The sequence below is a fragment of the Saccopteryx leptura genome, chromosome 10 (assembly GCF_036850995.1).
Source record: "Saccopteryx leptura isolate mSacLep1 chromosome 10, mSacLep1_pri_phased_curated, whole genome shotgun sequence".
In the NCBI taxonomy this organism is placed as follows: domain Eukaryota; kingdom Metazoa; phylum Chordata; class Mammalia; order Chiroptera; family Emballonuridae; genus Saccopteryx; species Saccopteryx leptura.
The window spans coordinates 81,018,635-81,032,488 of NC_089512.1; the positions used below are offsets into that span (position 1 = coordinate 81,018,635).

At 37.2% G+C, this 13,854-nt stretch overlaps 1 protein-coding gene across 9 annotated transcripts in view; it reads left to right on the plus strand.

Moving 5' to 3' along the window:
• Positions 1 to 13,854, plus strand: part of CFAP20DC (CFAP20 domain containing) — a 401,527-nt gene that overhangs the window by 151,919 nt on the left and 235,754 nt on the right. For all 9 annotated transcript variants that reach the window (XM_066351161.1, XM_066351160.1, XM_066351167.1 and 6 more), the window contains one exon: positions 8,170 to 8,326. In XM_066351161.1, the coding sequence (XP_066207258.1) occupies positions 8,170 to 8,326 (157 nt within the window). The remainder of the gene's footprint in view (positions 1 to 8,169; positions 8,327 to 13,854) is intronic.

Here is a 13,854-nt window from a genome sequence, read left to right on the forward strand (position 1 = left end):
TGTAAAAGATGCTCCCATGTATAAAATACACCCTAATTTGGGGGCCTGAAATTTGAAAAAAAGACAAGTGCAAAAAAGTGGGAAATGCAAGTAAAAAAATCTAATACAATATGCGCAAAAACAAGAGCAAAAAAGTGGGAAATGCAAGTGAAAAATCTACAACCACTGTATAAGATGCACCCAGTTTTTAGACCCCAAATTTTTCAAAAAAGGGTGTGGCTTATATTGATATATGGGAAAATATGGTACTTTAATCTGTACTTCTAAGAGATTGATTCTCTAATATATTATCAACTCCTACACATTTATGGAATTTGTAGAGTGACTATAAAATGAGAGTTTGAAAGTGTATATACATGTGTGTAATCATACATGTCTTCATATATTAACACATGTACACACACCATTATTGGTTGAGTATTTTCCACAAACCATGAGTTCAGGAATAAAGGCAGCTTGACTGTGATGGATAAGAAAAGTGTGTAGTAGGTAAGGGCTCGTTTTTTGGAACTCAGAAGGCAATGGACACCAATTCCCAATCATAGCGGATGAGGTCCATCCAGGTTGTCATAAATGACACTGTGTCATCATTTCTTATGGCTGAGTAGTGTCCTATTGTATGTATGGACCACATCTTCTTTATCCAACCCTCTACTGAGGCACACTTTAATTGTTTTCATGTCTTGACCAATGTGAATAATACTGTGATGAACATGGGAGTGAATGTGTCTTTCTGAACCAATGTTTTTGGATTACCCAGTAGAGCGATTGCTGGGTCATATGGTAGTTCTATTCTTAAGTTTTTGAGGGGCCACCATACTTTCTTCCATAATGGTTGCACTACTTTACATTCCCACAAACAGTGGATGAGGGTTCCTTTTTCTCCACAGCCTCTCCAACACTTATTATTACCTGTCTTGTTGATAATAGCCAGTCTAACAAGTGTGAGGTGGTATCTCATTGTAATTTTGATTTGTATTTCTCGAATAGCTAGTGCAGTTGAGCATCTTTTCATATATATGTTGAACATTTGGTGGTGTTGTTTTTGACAGAGACAGAGAGAGAGTTAGAGAGAGGGACAGATAGGCAGGAAGGGAGAGATGAGAAACATCAATTCTTCGTTGTAGCTCCTTAGTTGTTCAGTGATAGCTTTCTTATATGTGCCTTGACCAGGGGCTACAGCAGAGCGAGTGACCCCTTGCTCAAGTCAGTGACCTTGGGCTCAAGCCAGCAACCTTGGGGTTTCAAACCTGAGTCCTCTGTATCCCAATTCGATGCTCTATCCATTGCACCACTGCCTGGTCAGGCTATATGTTGGCCATTTGTATGTCCTTTTGGAAGAAGTGTCTGTTCAGGTCCTCTCCCCATTTTTTAATTGGATTGTTTGCTTGTTTGTTGCTGAGCTTTGTGAGTTCTTTGTATATTTTGGATATTAACCCCTTATTGGAGTTGTTGTTTGTAAGTATCATCTCCCATTTAGTTGGCTGCCTATTTGTTTTGTTGTTAGTTTCTTTTGCTGTGCAGAAGCTTTTTAGTTTAATACAGTTCCACTCATTTATTTTTGCCTTAAATACCCTTGCCTTTAGGGTCAAATTCATAAATTGTTCTCTCTGGCCAAGGTCCATGAGCTTAGTACCTATGTTTTCTTCTATGTAATTTATTGTTTCATATCTTATATTTAGGTCTTTGATCCATTTTGAATTAATTTTTGTGCAGGTAGACAAACTGTAGTTAAGTTACATTCTTTTTGCATATGGCTTTCCAATTTTCCCAGCATCATTTATTGAAGATGCTTTCTTTTCTCCATGGTGTGTTTTTGGCTCCTTTGTTGAAGATGATTTGTCCATCCTTATACATGTGGTTTTATTTCTGGGCTCTCGATTCTGTTCCATTGGTCTGTATGTCTGTTTTTCTACCAATATCATGCTGTTTTGATGATCATAGTTCTGTAGCATAATTTGAAGTCAGGTAGTGTGATACCTCTTGTTCCATTCTTTTTTCTCAGGATTGCTTTGACTATTCAAGGTTTTTTATGGTTCCATACAAACCTGGTAATTTTTTGTCCTATTTCTTTTAAATGTTACATTTGGATTTTGATGAGGATTGCATTAAATTTGTATATTGCTTTGGGTAATATGACTATTTAAACTATATTGAGTCTTCCAATCCATGAACATAGAATATTTTTCCATTTTATTGTGTCTCTTTCAATTTCTTTCAATAATGTTTTGTATATTTTAGTATATAGGTCCTTCACATCCTTTGTTAACTTTATTCCTAGGTATTTTATTTTTATTTGTTGCAATTGTAAAAGGAATTGTTTATTTGAGTACATTTTCTGAGGTTTCATCATTGGCATATAAAAAAGCAATAGATTTTGGTATATTGATTTTGTATCCAACTTTACTATATTGGTTAGATTTTTTTATGGAATCTTTGGGGTTTTCTATATATAGGATCATGTCATCTGCAAAGAGTGATACCTTTACTTCTTCTTTCCTGATATGGATGCCGTTTATTTCTTTCTCTTGCCTGATCACTCTGGCTAAAACTTCCAGAACTATGTTGACCAAGAGTGGAAAGAGTGGGCATCCTTGTCTTGTTCCTGATTTTAGAGGAAAAGCCTTTATTTTTTCACTATTTAGTATGATATTAGCTGATGGTTTGTCACATATGACCTTTATTATGTTGAGGTACTTTCCTTCAAGTTCGACTTTATTGAATGTTTTAAACATAAAGGGATATTGTATCTTATCAAGTGCCTTCTCAGCATCTATTGATAGGATCATATGTTTTTTTTTCTTCGTTTTGTTGATGTGGTATATTACATTGATCAATTTCTGTATGTTATATCCTTGTGCTCCTGGAATGAATCCCACCTGATTGTGATGTATTATATTTTAAATGTGGTGTTGTATTCGATTTGCTAGTATTTTGTTTAGGATTTTTGCATCTGTATTCATTAGAGATACTGGTCTGTAGTTTTCTTTTTTTGTGTTCTCCTTGCCAGGTTTTGTTATGAGGGTTATGCTGGCCTTATAAAATGTGTTTGGAAGTATTGATTCTTCTTCTGTTTTTTGGAAGGTTTGAGAAGGATAGGTATCAAATCTTTGAATGTTTGGTAGAATTCACTAGTGTAGCCATCTGGTCCTGGACTTTTGTTTTTGGGGAGGTTTTTGATAGTTATTTCTATTTCCTCCCTGCTCATAGGTCTATGTAGGTTTTCCACTTCTTGGTGACTCAGTCTAGGAAGATTGTATAGTTCTAGGAATTTATCCATTTCTTCTAGGTTGTTGAATTTGGTGGCATATAGTCTTTCATAATATTCTACTATGATCCCTTGTATATCTATGATGTCTGTGGTAATTTCTCCTCTTTCATTTCAGATTTTGTTTAAATGAGTACTTCCTCTTTTTTCCTTAGTGAATCTAGTCATGGTTTGTCAATTTTATTGATCTTTTCAAAGAACCAGCTCTTTGTTGTTTTTTTCTTTAGTTTTTTGTTCTCTATTTCATTTAGTTCTGCTCTAATTTTTACTCTTTCCTTTCTTCTGCTGATTTTGAGTTGCCTTTGTTCTTCTATTTCTAGTTCCTAAAGAAATGATGTTAGGTCATTTACTTGAGATCACTATTGTTACTTGATACAAGCCTGTAATGATATAAACTTCCATCTTATTACTATTTTTGCTTCATCCCAGAAATTTTTGTATGTCATGTTGTCATTTTTATTTGCCTGTGCATATCTTTTGATCTCTGATTTTATTTCTTCTTTAACCTAGTCATTTTTTAGAAGTATGTTGTTTAATTTCCACATTTTTGTGAGTTTCTTTACTTCCTTTTTATAGTTGAATTCTAATTTCAAAGCCTTATGGTCAGAAAATATGCTTGGTATAATTTCAGTCTTCCTGAATTTGTTGATGTTAGTTTTGTGGCCTAACGTATGGTCTATTATTGAGAGTATTTCATGCACACTGGTGTAGAATGTATAATCTGACATTTTGGGATGAAATGTCCTATAAATGTCTATTATGTCTATTTGGTCTAGTGTGTCACTTAAGACTGATTTTTCTTAATAATTTTCTGTTTGGATGATCTATCTAAAGCCGTGTTGAAATCTCCAAGTATGATTGTGTTTTTGTCTGCTTCTACTATTAGATCAGTTAATAGATGTCTTACATATTTTGGTGTTCTCTGGTCCAGTGCATATATATTAAGAAGTGTTATGGCTTCTTGATACAATATCCCCTTTATCATTATGAAATGACTATCTTTATCTCTGGTTAATTTTGTAGTCTTGAAGTCAGTGTTATAAGATATGAGTATGGATTCACCTTACCTTCGGATATTATTTGCTTGGAGAATTGTTTTCCAGCCTTTTACTTTGAGTCTGCTTTTATCCTTGCAGCTTAGATGTATCTCTTGAAGGCAGTATATGGTTGGGTTTTGCTTTTTGATCCAATCTGCTACTCTTTGTCTCTTTATTGGTGAGTTCAGTCCATTTACATTTAGGATAATTATTGACATTTGAGGATTTCGTATAGCCATTTTGTTTTGTTTTCTGGTAGCTCTGTGTCTTGTTTGGTTCTTCTCTTTTTTGTTTCTGTCAGTTGTTTTTGTTTGGAGGCATTCTATACTTCTTTACCATTTCTTCTTTTTTTAAAGCTGTATATTTCAGTAGTGGCTTTTTCATGGGTGATTATCATTAGGTTTTAAGAGAAAAATGTTCATATGATCAAGAGTCCTTTGTATTCTTAGTGCTCCTTCACTCCATCCTCCTTTGATACTACAGATCTTTATGCTCTCCCCTTTTATGTTATTGTTGTCACAGATTATCTTTGTTTTTATAGTGACATTGTTAGAGCTTTTACTTGTAGTTTTTATTTCTTTTGTTCTTTGTGTCTGGTCAAATAATCCCCTTGAATGCATATTTCCTGCAGTTAGAGTTTTCTGGTGATAAATATCCTCAGCTTCTGTATGTCTGGAAAAATTTTTATTTCTCCTTTATATTTGAAGGATAATTTGATGGATATAGTATTCTTGGTGGGTAATTCCTCTTTCAGTACTTTGAATGTTTGGATCCACTCTCTTCTGGCTTGTAGAGTTTCTGCTGAGAAGTCCGATGATAGCCTAATGAGCTTTCCTTTATATGTTATGTTCTTCTTTTCCCTAGCTGCCTTGAGGATTCTTTCTTTGTATTTTTGGCAATTTTGTTACGATATGCCTTGGAGTAGGTCTCTTTGGGTTGAGGTAACTCGGTGTTCTGTTTGCTTCTTAGATTCAAGACTCTAACTCTTCCCATGGGCTTGGGAAGTTCTCATCAATTATTTGTTTTAATAGGCCCTCCATTCCCTTCTCCCTCTCTTCTTCTTCTGATATACCCATTATTCTTAAATTGCTCTTTCTGATGGAGTCAGACAATTCTTGTAGAGCTCTCTCAGTTTTTAATTCATGAGTTTCTTTTCTCTTCTCTCTGTAGCATCTCTAGTTGCCTGCCTTCAGTGTCATTGATTCTTTCCTCTGTCTGGCTTGTTCTGCTAGCCAAACTTGTTATCTCAGTTCTCAATCCATATATTGAGTTCTTCATCTCTGTTTTTAAAGTGTCAATCTGCTTGGCGAGCTGTTCATTTTGTTTTCTGAGCTCATTAAGTTGCCTATAGTGTCTTCTTGCATCTCATTGAATATTTTGAGAACTTCAATTTTGAATTTTCTATCATTTAACTTCAAGGTTTCCAAGTGATTTTTTTTCTGGAGATTTTTTATTTTCTTTCTAAACTGTATCTATCTTGTGTAGCTATGGTATTCGATTTCTTCCTTGATGGTATTTGAGAGGGGTGTTGTTAAGAACACTAACAAAAAACAACTAGAAAAATGAAAAATAAAAAAATACAATTAAAAATGTAAAAAATTTTAAATTATGCCAAGTATAGAAGAAAAACGACAGAGGAAAAAAAGATTGAAAACCAAAAATAAATAAAAATCCAGAAAAAATAAGAATAAAATATATAAAAATTAAAACGAAATTCAAAAAAAAGTGAAAGAAAACAGTATAAGAGAAAAAAAGGGGGAAAATGAAGAAAAAAAAAAGGAAAAGTAAATTTTGGTTTTGAGAGGTTTCTTCCAGTAGGTGTCACTATATAACAAGTTTTAGCTTTGTGACGTTCCTGGGCTGTCCTCTGCTGAGATATTGCTGTCACAGTGAGGTAAGCAAAGCCGCAGTCTCAGTGGTGGGTAGGGCGTGTTGTGAGGACGTTACAGCTTTGGCTTTATGGTTTTGACCTTCTGGCTTTATGGCTCTAGTAATGACCATCTCAGGCTTCCAGGCACTCCTCCCATGTCAACAGATGCGGAGCACCACTGTTATTCAAGGGAGAGAGTGGCTCTGGAGAACTGGCTGTGGGGTTTGTCTCTGCCACTCTCCTTATTGCAAGGTGAGGGAGGTGGGATCTGGGAGGCTGGGGGCTTGCACTTTAGCTTTCTAGGTCTCTGCTGAGTGCGGGCTGCAGGCAGACCATGGGAACACTGGCTGCATTGGTTTATCTCCCCCTCTTCTCCTCTATCTCACCACTTCTCCCAGCAGAAGGAGACCCAGTCACTCCGAGTTTTCCTCTCCATACCCCTCAGACAAAATCCACAGATTTTGAGATTAATAAAACCCTCTACTATCATACTGCCTAAAGATCTAGAGTTCTTTCCCAAAGTTGACAGAATCTTTTCTCATGATGGGACCTCTGTGTATGACCAGTGTATGCTCTATATCAGGGGTAGTCTACTTTTTTATACCTACCGCCCACTTTTGTATCTCTGTTAGTACTAAAATTTTCTAACCACCCACCGGTTCCACAGTAATGATGATTTATAAAGTAGGGAAGTAACTTTACTTTATAAAATTTATAAAGCAGAGTTACAGCAAGTTAAAGCATATAATAATAATTACTTACCAAGTACTTTATGTTGGATTTTTGCTAAGTGTGGCAGAATAAGTCTTTATAAAACAACTTACTATAGTTAAATCTATCTTTTTATTTATACTTTGGTTGCTCCACTACTGCCCACCGTGAAAGCTGGAACACCCACTAGTGGGCGGTAGGGACCAGGTTGATTACCACTGCTTTAAATTATGATGGCTTCTCTGGAAAAATCAAAGCAGTTCTTTTTTATTATTATTACATGAGAGATGGGAGGCAGAAAGTGAGGCTCCCTAGTTGAGAATCACATTTGCTTTGCCAGCCCTTCCTCGCAGCATGTGATGTAGGCTCCACAAAGCAGACACAGCCATGTCAGGCTTTGTTCAGGAGAGAGAAACATGAAGAAGAAGAAATCCACTTTGGTGAGAGTTGGCAGGGAAGAAGAAATCTAATTTTCAGGGCAGCAATCACAGAAGTTCTGGAACCCAGAGCCCAGCACTAGAGTGTGAATTATGAAGGCCTTGCCCAGTGGCAGCAGCTACTGGGACCCTCCTTGAACAGTCCTGTGGTGGGGCTGGGCATGCTCTTGGCTTTAGCTTCCAAGCCTGACTTTCCAGATCTCTTTGAGATTCTTCTTCATGTTTCTCTCTCCTGAACAAAGCCTGACATGGCTGTGTCTGCTTTGTGAAGCCTACGTCACATGCTGCGAGGAAGGGCTGGCAAAGCAAATGTGATTCTCAACTAGGGAGAAAGGACTTGTGTGGCAAAGTCACCAAAGTCCTGATCAAGATCCACCCGGCAAACCCCCTATGGTGCAATGCTCTGCCCATCTGGGGCCACTGCTTTGTTGCTCAGCAACTGAGCTATTTTAGTGCCTGAGGTGAAGCCATTGAGCCATCCTCAGTGCCTGGGGCCAACTTGCTCGAACCATTTGAGCCATGGATGCAGGAGGAGAAGAGAGAAGGAGGAAGGGGAAGAGAGGGGTGTAGATGCAGGTGGTCACTTCTCCTGTGTCCTGACTGGGAATTGAACCCAGGACTTCCACATTCTGGGCCAACACTCTACCACTGAGCCAACTGGCCAGGGCCCAAGGCAGTTCTTAAGAAAATTGAAGCCCAAAGGGAGATATATTTGCCTAAAGGGGAGAATTGATATGGGACTGGTTGATCCAGACCTTAAGTCTCTGGACTTTCCACATACATATGGCTTATTCATATATGTGCTTATAGAAAGTACTTATTCTTTCTTCCTTTTCTTTATTTTAGTGGTGCAACCTATGCATTGACTTGGTGGCATTTACCAGTGAAATATTCAAGGGAGCAGTTTTCCAGTCACTGGATGGAATTACCGTCTCAGCTAACTGTAAGCTACGGAAGATCTTCACTTTAAAATCCAAGCCTCAAGACACTGCTGATGAAGATGGTATGTTCAAGTTGCTATCAAGATTTTAAATTCTCCAATGTGTTTTTAAAATTAGACATGCCTTTTGAGAGTATGAGTCCATGGTAGTGGGGTTTTGTTTAATTTATTTTATTTTATTGTGGAAAGAATACTTAACATGAGATCTATTCTTTAATAAATGTTTAAGTAGAGTCAGGTATTTTAGTTGTAAGCAACACAATTTTCTCTAGGTAGTTGAAAAAGAAAAATAATTTATTTAAGGAAATTAGCCGGTTCATAGAATCTCAAAGAGATCTGGAAAGTCAGGCTTGGAAGCTAAAGCCAAGAGCATGCCCAGCCCCACCACAGAACTGTTCGAGGAGGGTCCCAGTAGCTGCTGCCACTGGGCAAGGCCTTCATAATTCACACTCTAGTGCTGGGCTCTGGGTTCCAGAACTTCTGTGATTGCTGCCCTGAAAATTAGATTTCTTCTTCCCTGCCAACTCTCACCAAAGTGGATTTCTTCTTCTTCATGTTTCTCTCTCCTGAACAAAGCCTGACATGGCTGTGTCTGCTTTGTGGAGCCTACGTCACATGCTGCGAGGAAGGGCTGGCAAAGCAAATGTGATTCTCAACTAGGGAGAAAGGACTTGTGTGGCAAAGTCACCAAAGTAAGAAGGTCTAAAAGATATTGGACATCTAAAATATGCCCACTATATTACCTTATTACTCTGTTTACATTTCTTGAAGTCATTTGGGAGAAATGATATTGATATATTAATTTTCTAATGATCATGTTCAAATAGAAAGATGGTTAAACTTTTCCCCATAATATATATTTCTAGAGGAACTGGAAACTTATGCATTAATTATTCTTTCTATGATTGACAAATACACTCTGCAGATAAGCAGGCCATCTAGAATTCATAAAGCAGCACAAACTCTCCTGTTAGGCTAATCTTAAACAACTGAAAGTATGAAGAGAATACCGAGGCTGCCCTTTGATTTTCACCCAGGATTATTTTTTAACAAAATCAGTTCTTCTAGAAGCCCAGGGAACAGAACTGCACATAAGAAGCCAAAGGTGGTTTCTTAGAAGTTTGTATGTAGACCTAGACTTGTACTCCATCTGGATGAGGGTCTAAGAAATCCTTGTGTGGCTCCCTCTGTGAAACAGGACACTGTGCCTGTACATTTTATTTGATAATAAAACGTAGCAGTGAGTTACCAGCAGCTCTCCAATGAAATCACAAGCCAGAAAATGTGGTGCTCATCTTATGTACCACTTAATCTCTATATGAAAAAGTGAGATTCCATTTTTTTAAAAAATAGCATTCAGCTAATAAAAAACCTTTATAGAAATAGATGTGCATTCTACATCAGATTATCAGAGGTGAATCATAACCTGATTTATATTTTTAAATGTCATAAAAAAAAAAACAAATCAAAAATTGGCAAATTAAATACACTTTTTTATCAAACTGATCCTTCCCCAAGCCCACTAAAATTAATGTAAGAATAAAATGGGTATAAGCCCACCAGGATGAACAGGAGGTAAGAACAAAAGATGTTCATAAATCTTGTGAGATTGAGGACTGAAAACTGACTTAGAATGGCAAAAACTGAAACTTTTGGGTTTATGGAAAATTTGACAATGAAATTTTTAACATAGACCCTCAGAGGGCTCAAGAATTGGCAATCCTAGGTACTGCCATAGGCAGGGTAAAGGGGTGTGGCTAAAAATAGAGAGATTGGTTAAAATAAGTTTCTATAGGACCCCAGGTTCCCTGTCCATGACCATATAACCAGGAAACGGATTTATTCTCAGGGAAACTGAACCAGTGAGTTTTTGGACTCAAGTAGACTGAGTACATGGTAGAGACACCAAAACAAATAAACAGGAAGAAAGAAATAAGGTAGAAAATAGATTTATGTTTTCTCAAAGTTAAGAAAAGATACTGACTTCATCTATAAAATGAGAATAATTTGTTCCTGCTTCAATAAATATTTTATTTCAGTTTATTATATAATAACTTTTTATATGCATATAAAAACATTCACAAATCATGCTCAGCTTGAGGAATTACTACAAAGTGAATCCATTTTTATAAACATAACACTACAAGCATCCTCTAAGCCCTGCTTTGTCCCCTCCCAATAATGATCTTCCTTTTCCATCTGAGAATTAACTCTATCCTAATATCTAACATCGCAGACTAATTTCAGTTTTATATAAATGGATTCCTGTAGTACATATTCCTTCATACGTACATCCTTTCAGAAAACATTGTGTTTGTGAGTTTCATCTGTGTTGTTGCTGATTTTCACTACTGTGTAGTATGCCACTATAGAATATACCACAATTATTTATCCATTTTAAAGGCCCTGGCCGGTTGGCTCAGTGGTAGAGCGTCGGCCTGGCGTGCAGGAGTCCCGGGTTCAATTCCCGGCCAAGGCACACAGGAGAAGCGCCCATCTGCTTCTCCACCCCTCCCCCTCTCCTTCCTCTCTGTCTCTCTCTTCCCCTCCTGCAGCCGAGGCTCCATTGAAGCAAAGTTGGCCCAGGCACTGAGGATGGCTCCTTGGCCTCTGCCTCAGGTGCTAGAGTGGCTCTGGTCGCAACAGAGCGATGCCCCAGATGGGCAGAGCATCGCCCCCTGGTGGGCTTGCCGGGTGGATCCCGGTCGGGCGCATGCGGGAGTCTGTCTGACTGTCTCCCCGTTTCTGGCTTCAGAAAAATACAAAAAATAAAAATAAATAAATATTTATCCATTTTAGGTTATTTTGATGAGGATCTGTGTATGCGTTTCTCTGGATATTTATTGAGGAGCTAAATAAATAACATACTTTAGCATTGTTAATTCCAGTTGTTACATGTTTTTTATTCTAGAATTTTATTAGATTCTTTTTTAGTTTTTATTCCTCAGCTGAAATTTTCTATCTTGTTATCTAATTTCTCAAATATATGTACCAAAATTAATTTAAAGGCCATGGCTAATAATTACAATTTCTGTCTTTCCTGTGAACCTGTTTCTGGTGCCTGTTTTTCTCTTGGTCTTATCACTTGGTATGCCTGATAAGTTTTGAGTGAATACTATGAGGCTCTGTATTGTATTGTCCTTCTCTAAAGATATAGAACCAAAAATATAAAATTAAAACAAAGCCCAAAAGATTGAAAAAGAAATAGAAATGTTTAAAATATTAGAAGTTAGTCCAAGAGGTTCACCATCAGAGTAATAGAATTCCAAGATGAGACACTAAAGAAAACGTAACAGATGAAATATAGATTTTCCAAAATTATATAATTTCAGAGCAGAGGGGAAAAGAGAATACCCTTATAAGTTACACACAAAGAACTAGGAATAAGAATGATGTCTGACTTCATACAGCAACATTAGATGGTAGAATCCCTTGAAAGTATACCTTCAACAGTCTAAAGAAAAATTATTTTCAAGTTAGAATTCTACACTATTTCAGTTTATCAATTAAATGAGTAAAGAATTTTGCCTGACCAGGTGATGGCACAGTGGATAGAGCGTCGGACTGGGATGCAGAGAACCCAGGTTCGAAACCCCTAGGTCACCAGCTTGAGCACAGGCTCAACAGCTTGAGCGTGAGGTCACTGGCTTGAGTGTGGGATCATAGACATGACCCCATGGTCGCTGGCCTGAGCCCAAAGTTTCTGGCTTGAGCCCAAGGTTGCTGGCTTGAGCAAGGGGTCACTCACTCTGCTGCAGCTCCTCGGTCAAGGCACATATGAGAAAGCAATCAGCGAACAACTAAGGAGACTAAGGAGCCACAATGAAGGATTGATGCTTCTCATCTCTCTCCCTTCCTGTCTGTCTGTGTCTTTCTCACTGTCTCTGTCTCTCTCTCTGTCTCTGTCATACAAAAAAAATTTTTTAAATAAAAAGGGATAAACATATATGCAGACATGCAAGTTGTAAAAAGTTGAATTATTTATATCCTTTCTCAGAAAATATCTGGAAGATATTCTCCACAAAAAATGCAGGAGAAAATTAAGAAAAGGGCATATATGGGGTCCAAAAAACAGGATTTCATGCAGGAGAAAAGTGAAGGGAATTTCCAGAATTATGCTGAAAGGAATTAAAAGAATGGCACACACTTGTGCAGCACTATAGAGAATAGTCCAGATTTTAGCAGGAAAATGGAGCTTTCATGGGGAAAGTCTTTAGGAAAAGAATGTATCTGATAGAACAAGATGTGTTTGAACACAGAAAATAAAATCAGTTGTGATTTTACAGTGCTAAGGAGGAGTTTGGGAAGAATTATTGTTAAGAATGTAGAAACTTCATGACAAAGCAGTGATCAACTCTAAGGAAAACAAAAAGTTGTATAATAAAGGAATTGTAATCATAATATATCGTATGGCTCAGATGTATACAACATTTTCTTTCATAGACTATTTTTTAGAGAAGTTCTAGATTCACAGCAAAATTGAGAGGAAAGTACTTAGAGTTTCAAATGTTCCTTTTCCTCACACATGCATAATCACCCAGCTATGACCACCCACACTAGACTGGTCCTTTGTTACCATTGATGAGCATACATGAAAACAGCATTATTACCCAGAGTCCATGGTTTACGTTAGAACTTCAAATGAATAATTACCTGTGTCCACTGTGATAGTAGCATACAGAATAGTTTCACTCCCCTAAAAGTATGTGTTCTGATTATTCATCTGTCCCCCCCAGTTACTGTCTGCAACCATTGATCTTTTTACGTCTCTACCCATTTTGCCTTTTTCAGAATGTCATGTATTTGGAATCACGCATCATGTAGCCTTCAGATTGACTTCTTTAACTTAGTAATATGCATTTAAGGTTCCTGCATATCTTTTTTTGGCTTTAGAGCTCATTTTATTTTACTCCGTTGTCTGGCTGTACCACAGTTTATTTATCCAGTCATCCATTGAAGGACATATTGGTTGCTTCCAAGCTTTGTCAATTATGAATGAAGCTGCTAGAAAACATTCTTGTGCATATTTTCATGTGGACATAAAATTTCAACTCATTTGGGTAAATACCAAGGAGCACAGTTGCCAGTTCATATGGTAAGAGTGTGTTTAGTTCCATAAGAAACTGCCAAAGTGTTTTCCACAGTGACTGCCCCATCCTGCACTCCCGCCATCAAGGAGTGAGGGCTCCTGTTGCTCCACAGCCTTGTCTGCATTTGGTATTGTCAGTGTTTTGGATTTTTGCCATTCCAGTAGGTGTGTAGTGCCACTACTTTATAATAATGTAAAACACTAATACCTTTTCCAAAAATTATGAAAAATCATATTTGTAGGATGTAGTGAGGGAAAAAAGGCAGGGTACTGGTTTAACAGTGCTAAATCCTCTTTTATCCAAATTGGGATATCAGAGATATTATTTAAAACTGTTAAGTGCAGAAATATCAATAAGGCTCCTATTTATAAATATAGATGTAAATATTAGAAGATTTAGAAGATGTAGGTGAAAGGCTTGAAAATAGTTGCTTCTGCATTGTGGGATGAAGTCAGAGGTGGCAGTTGGGGAACAATGGTATGATGTTTTTTTCTCATAATT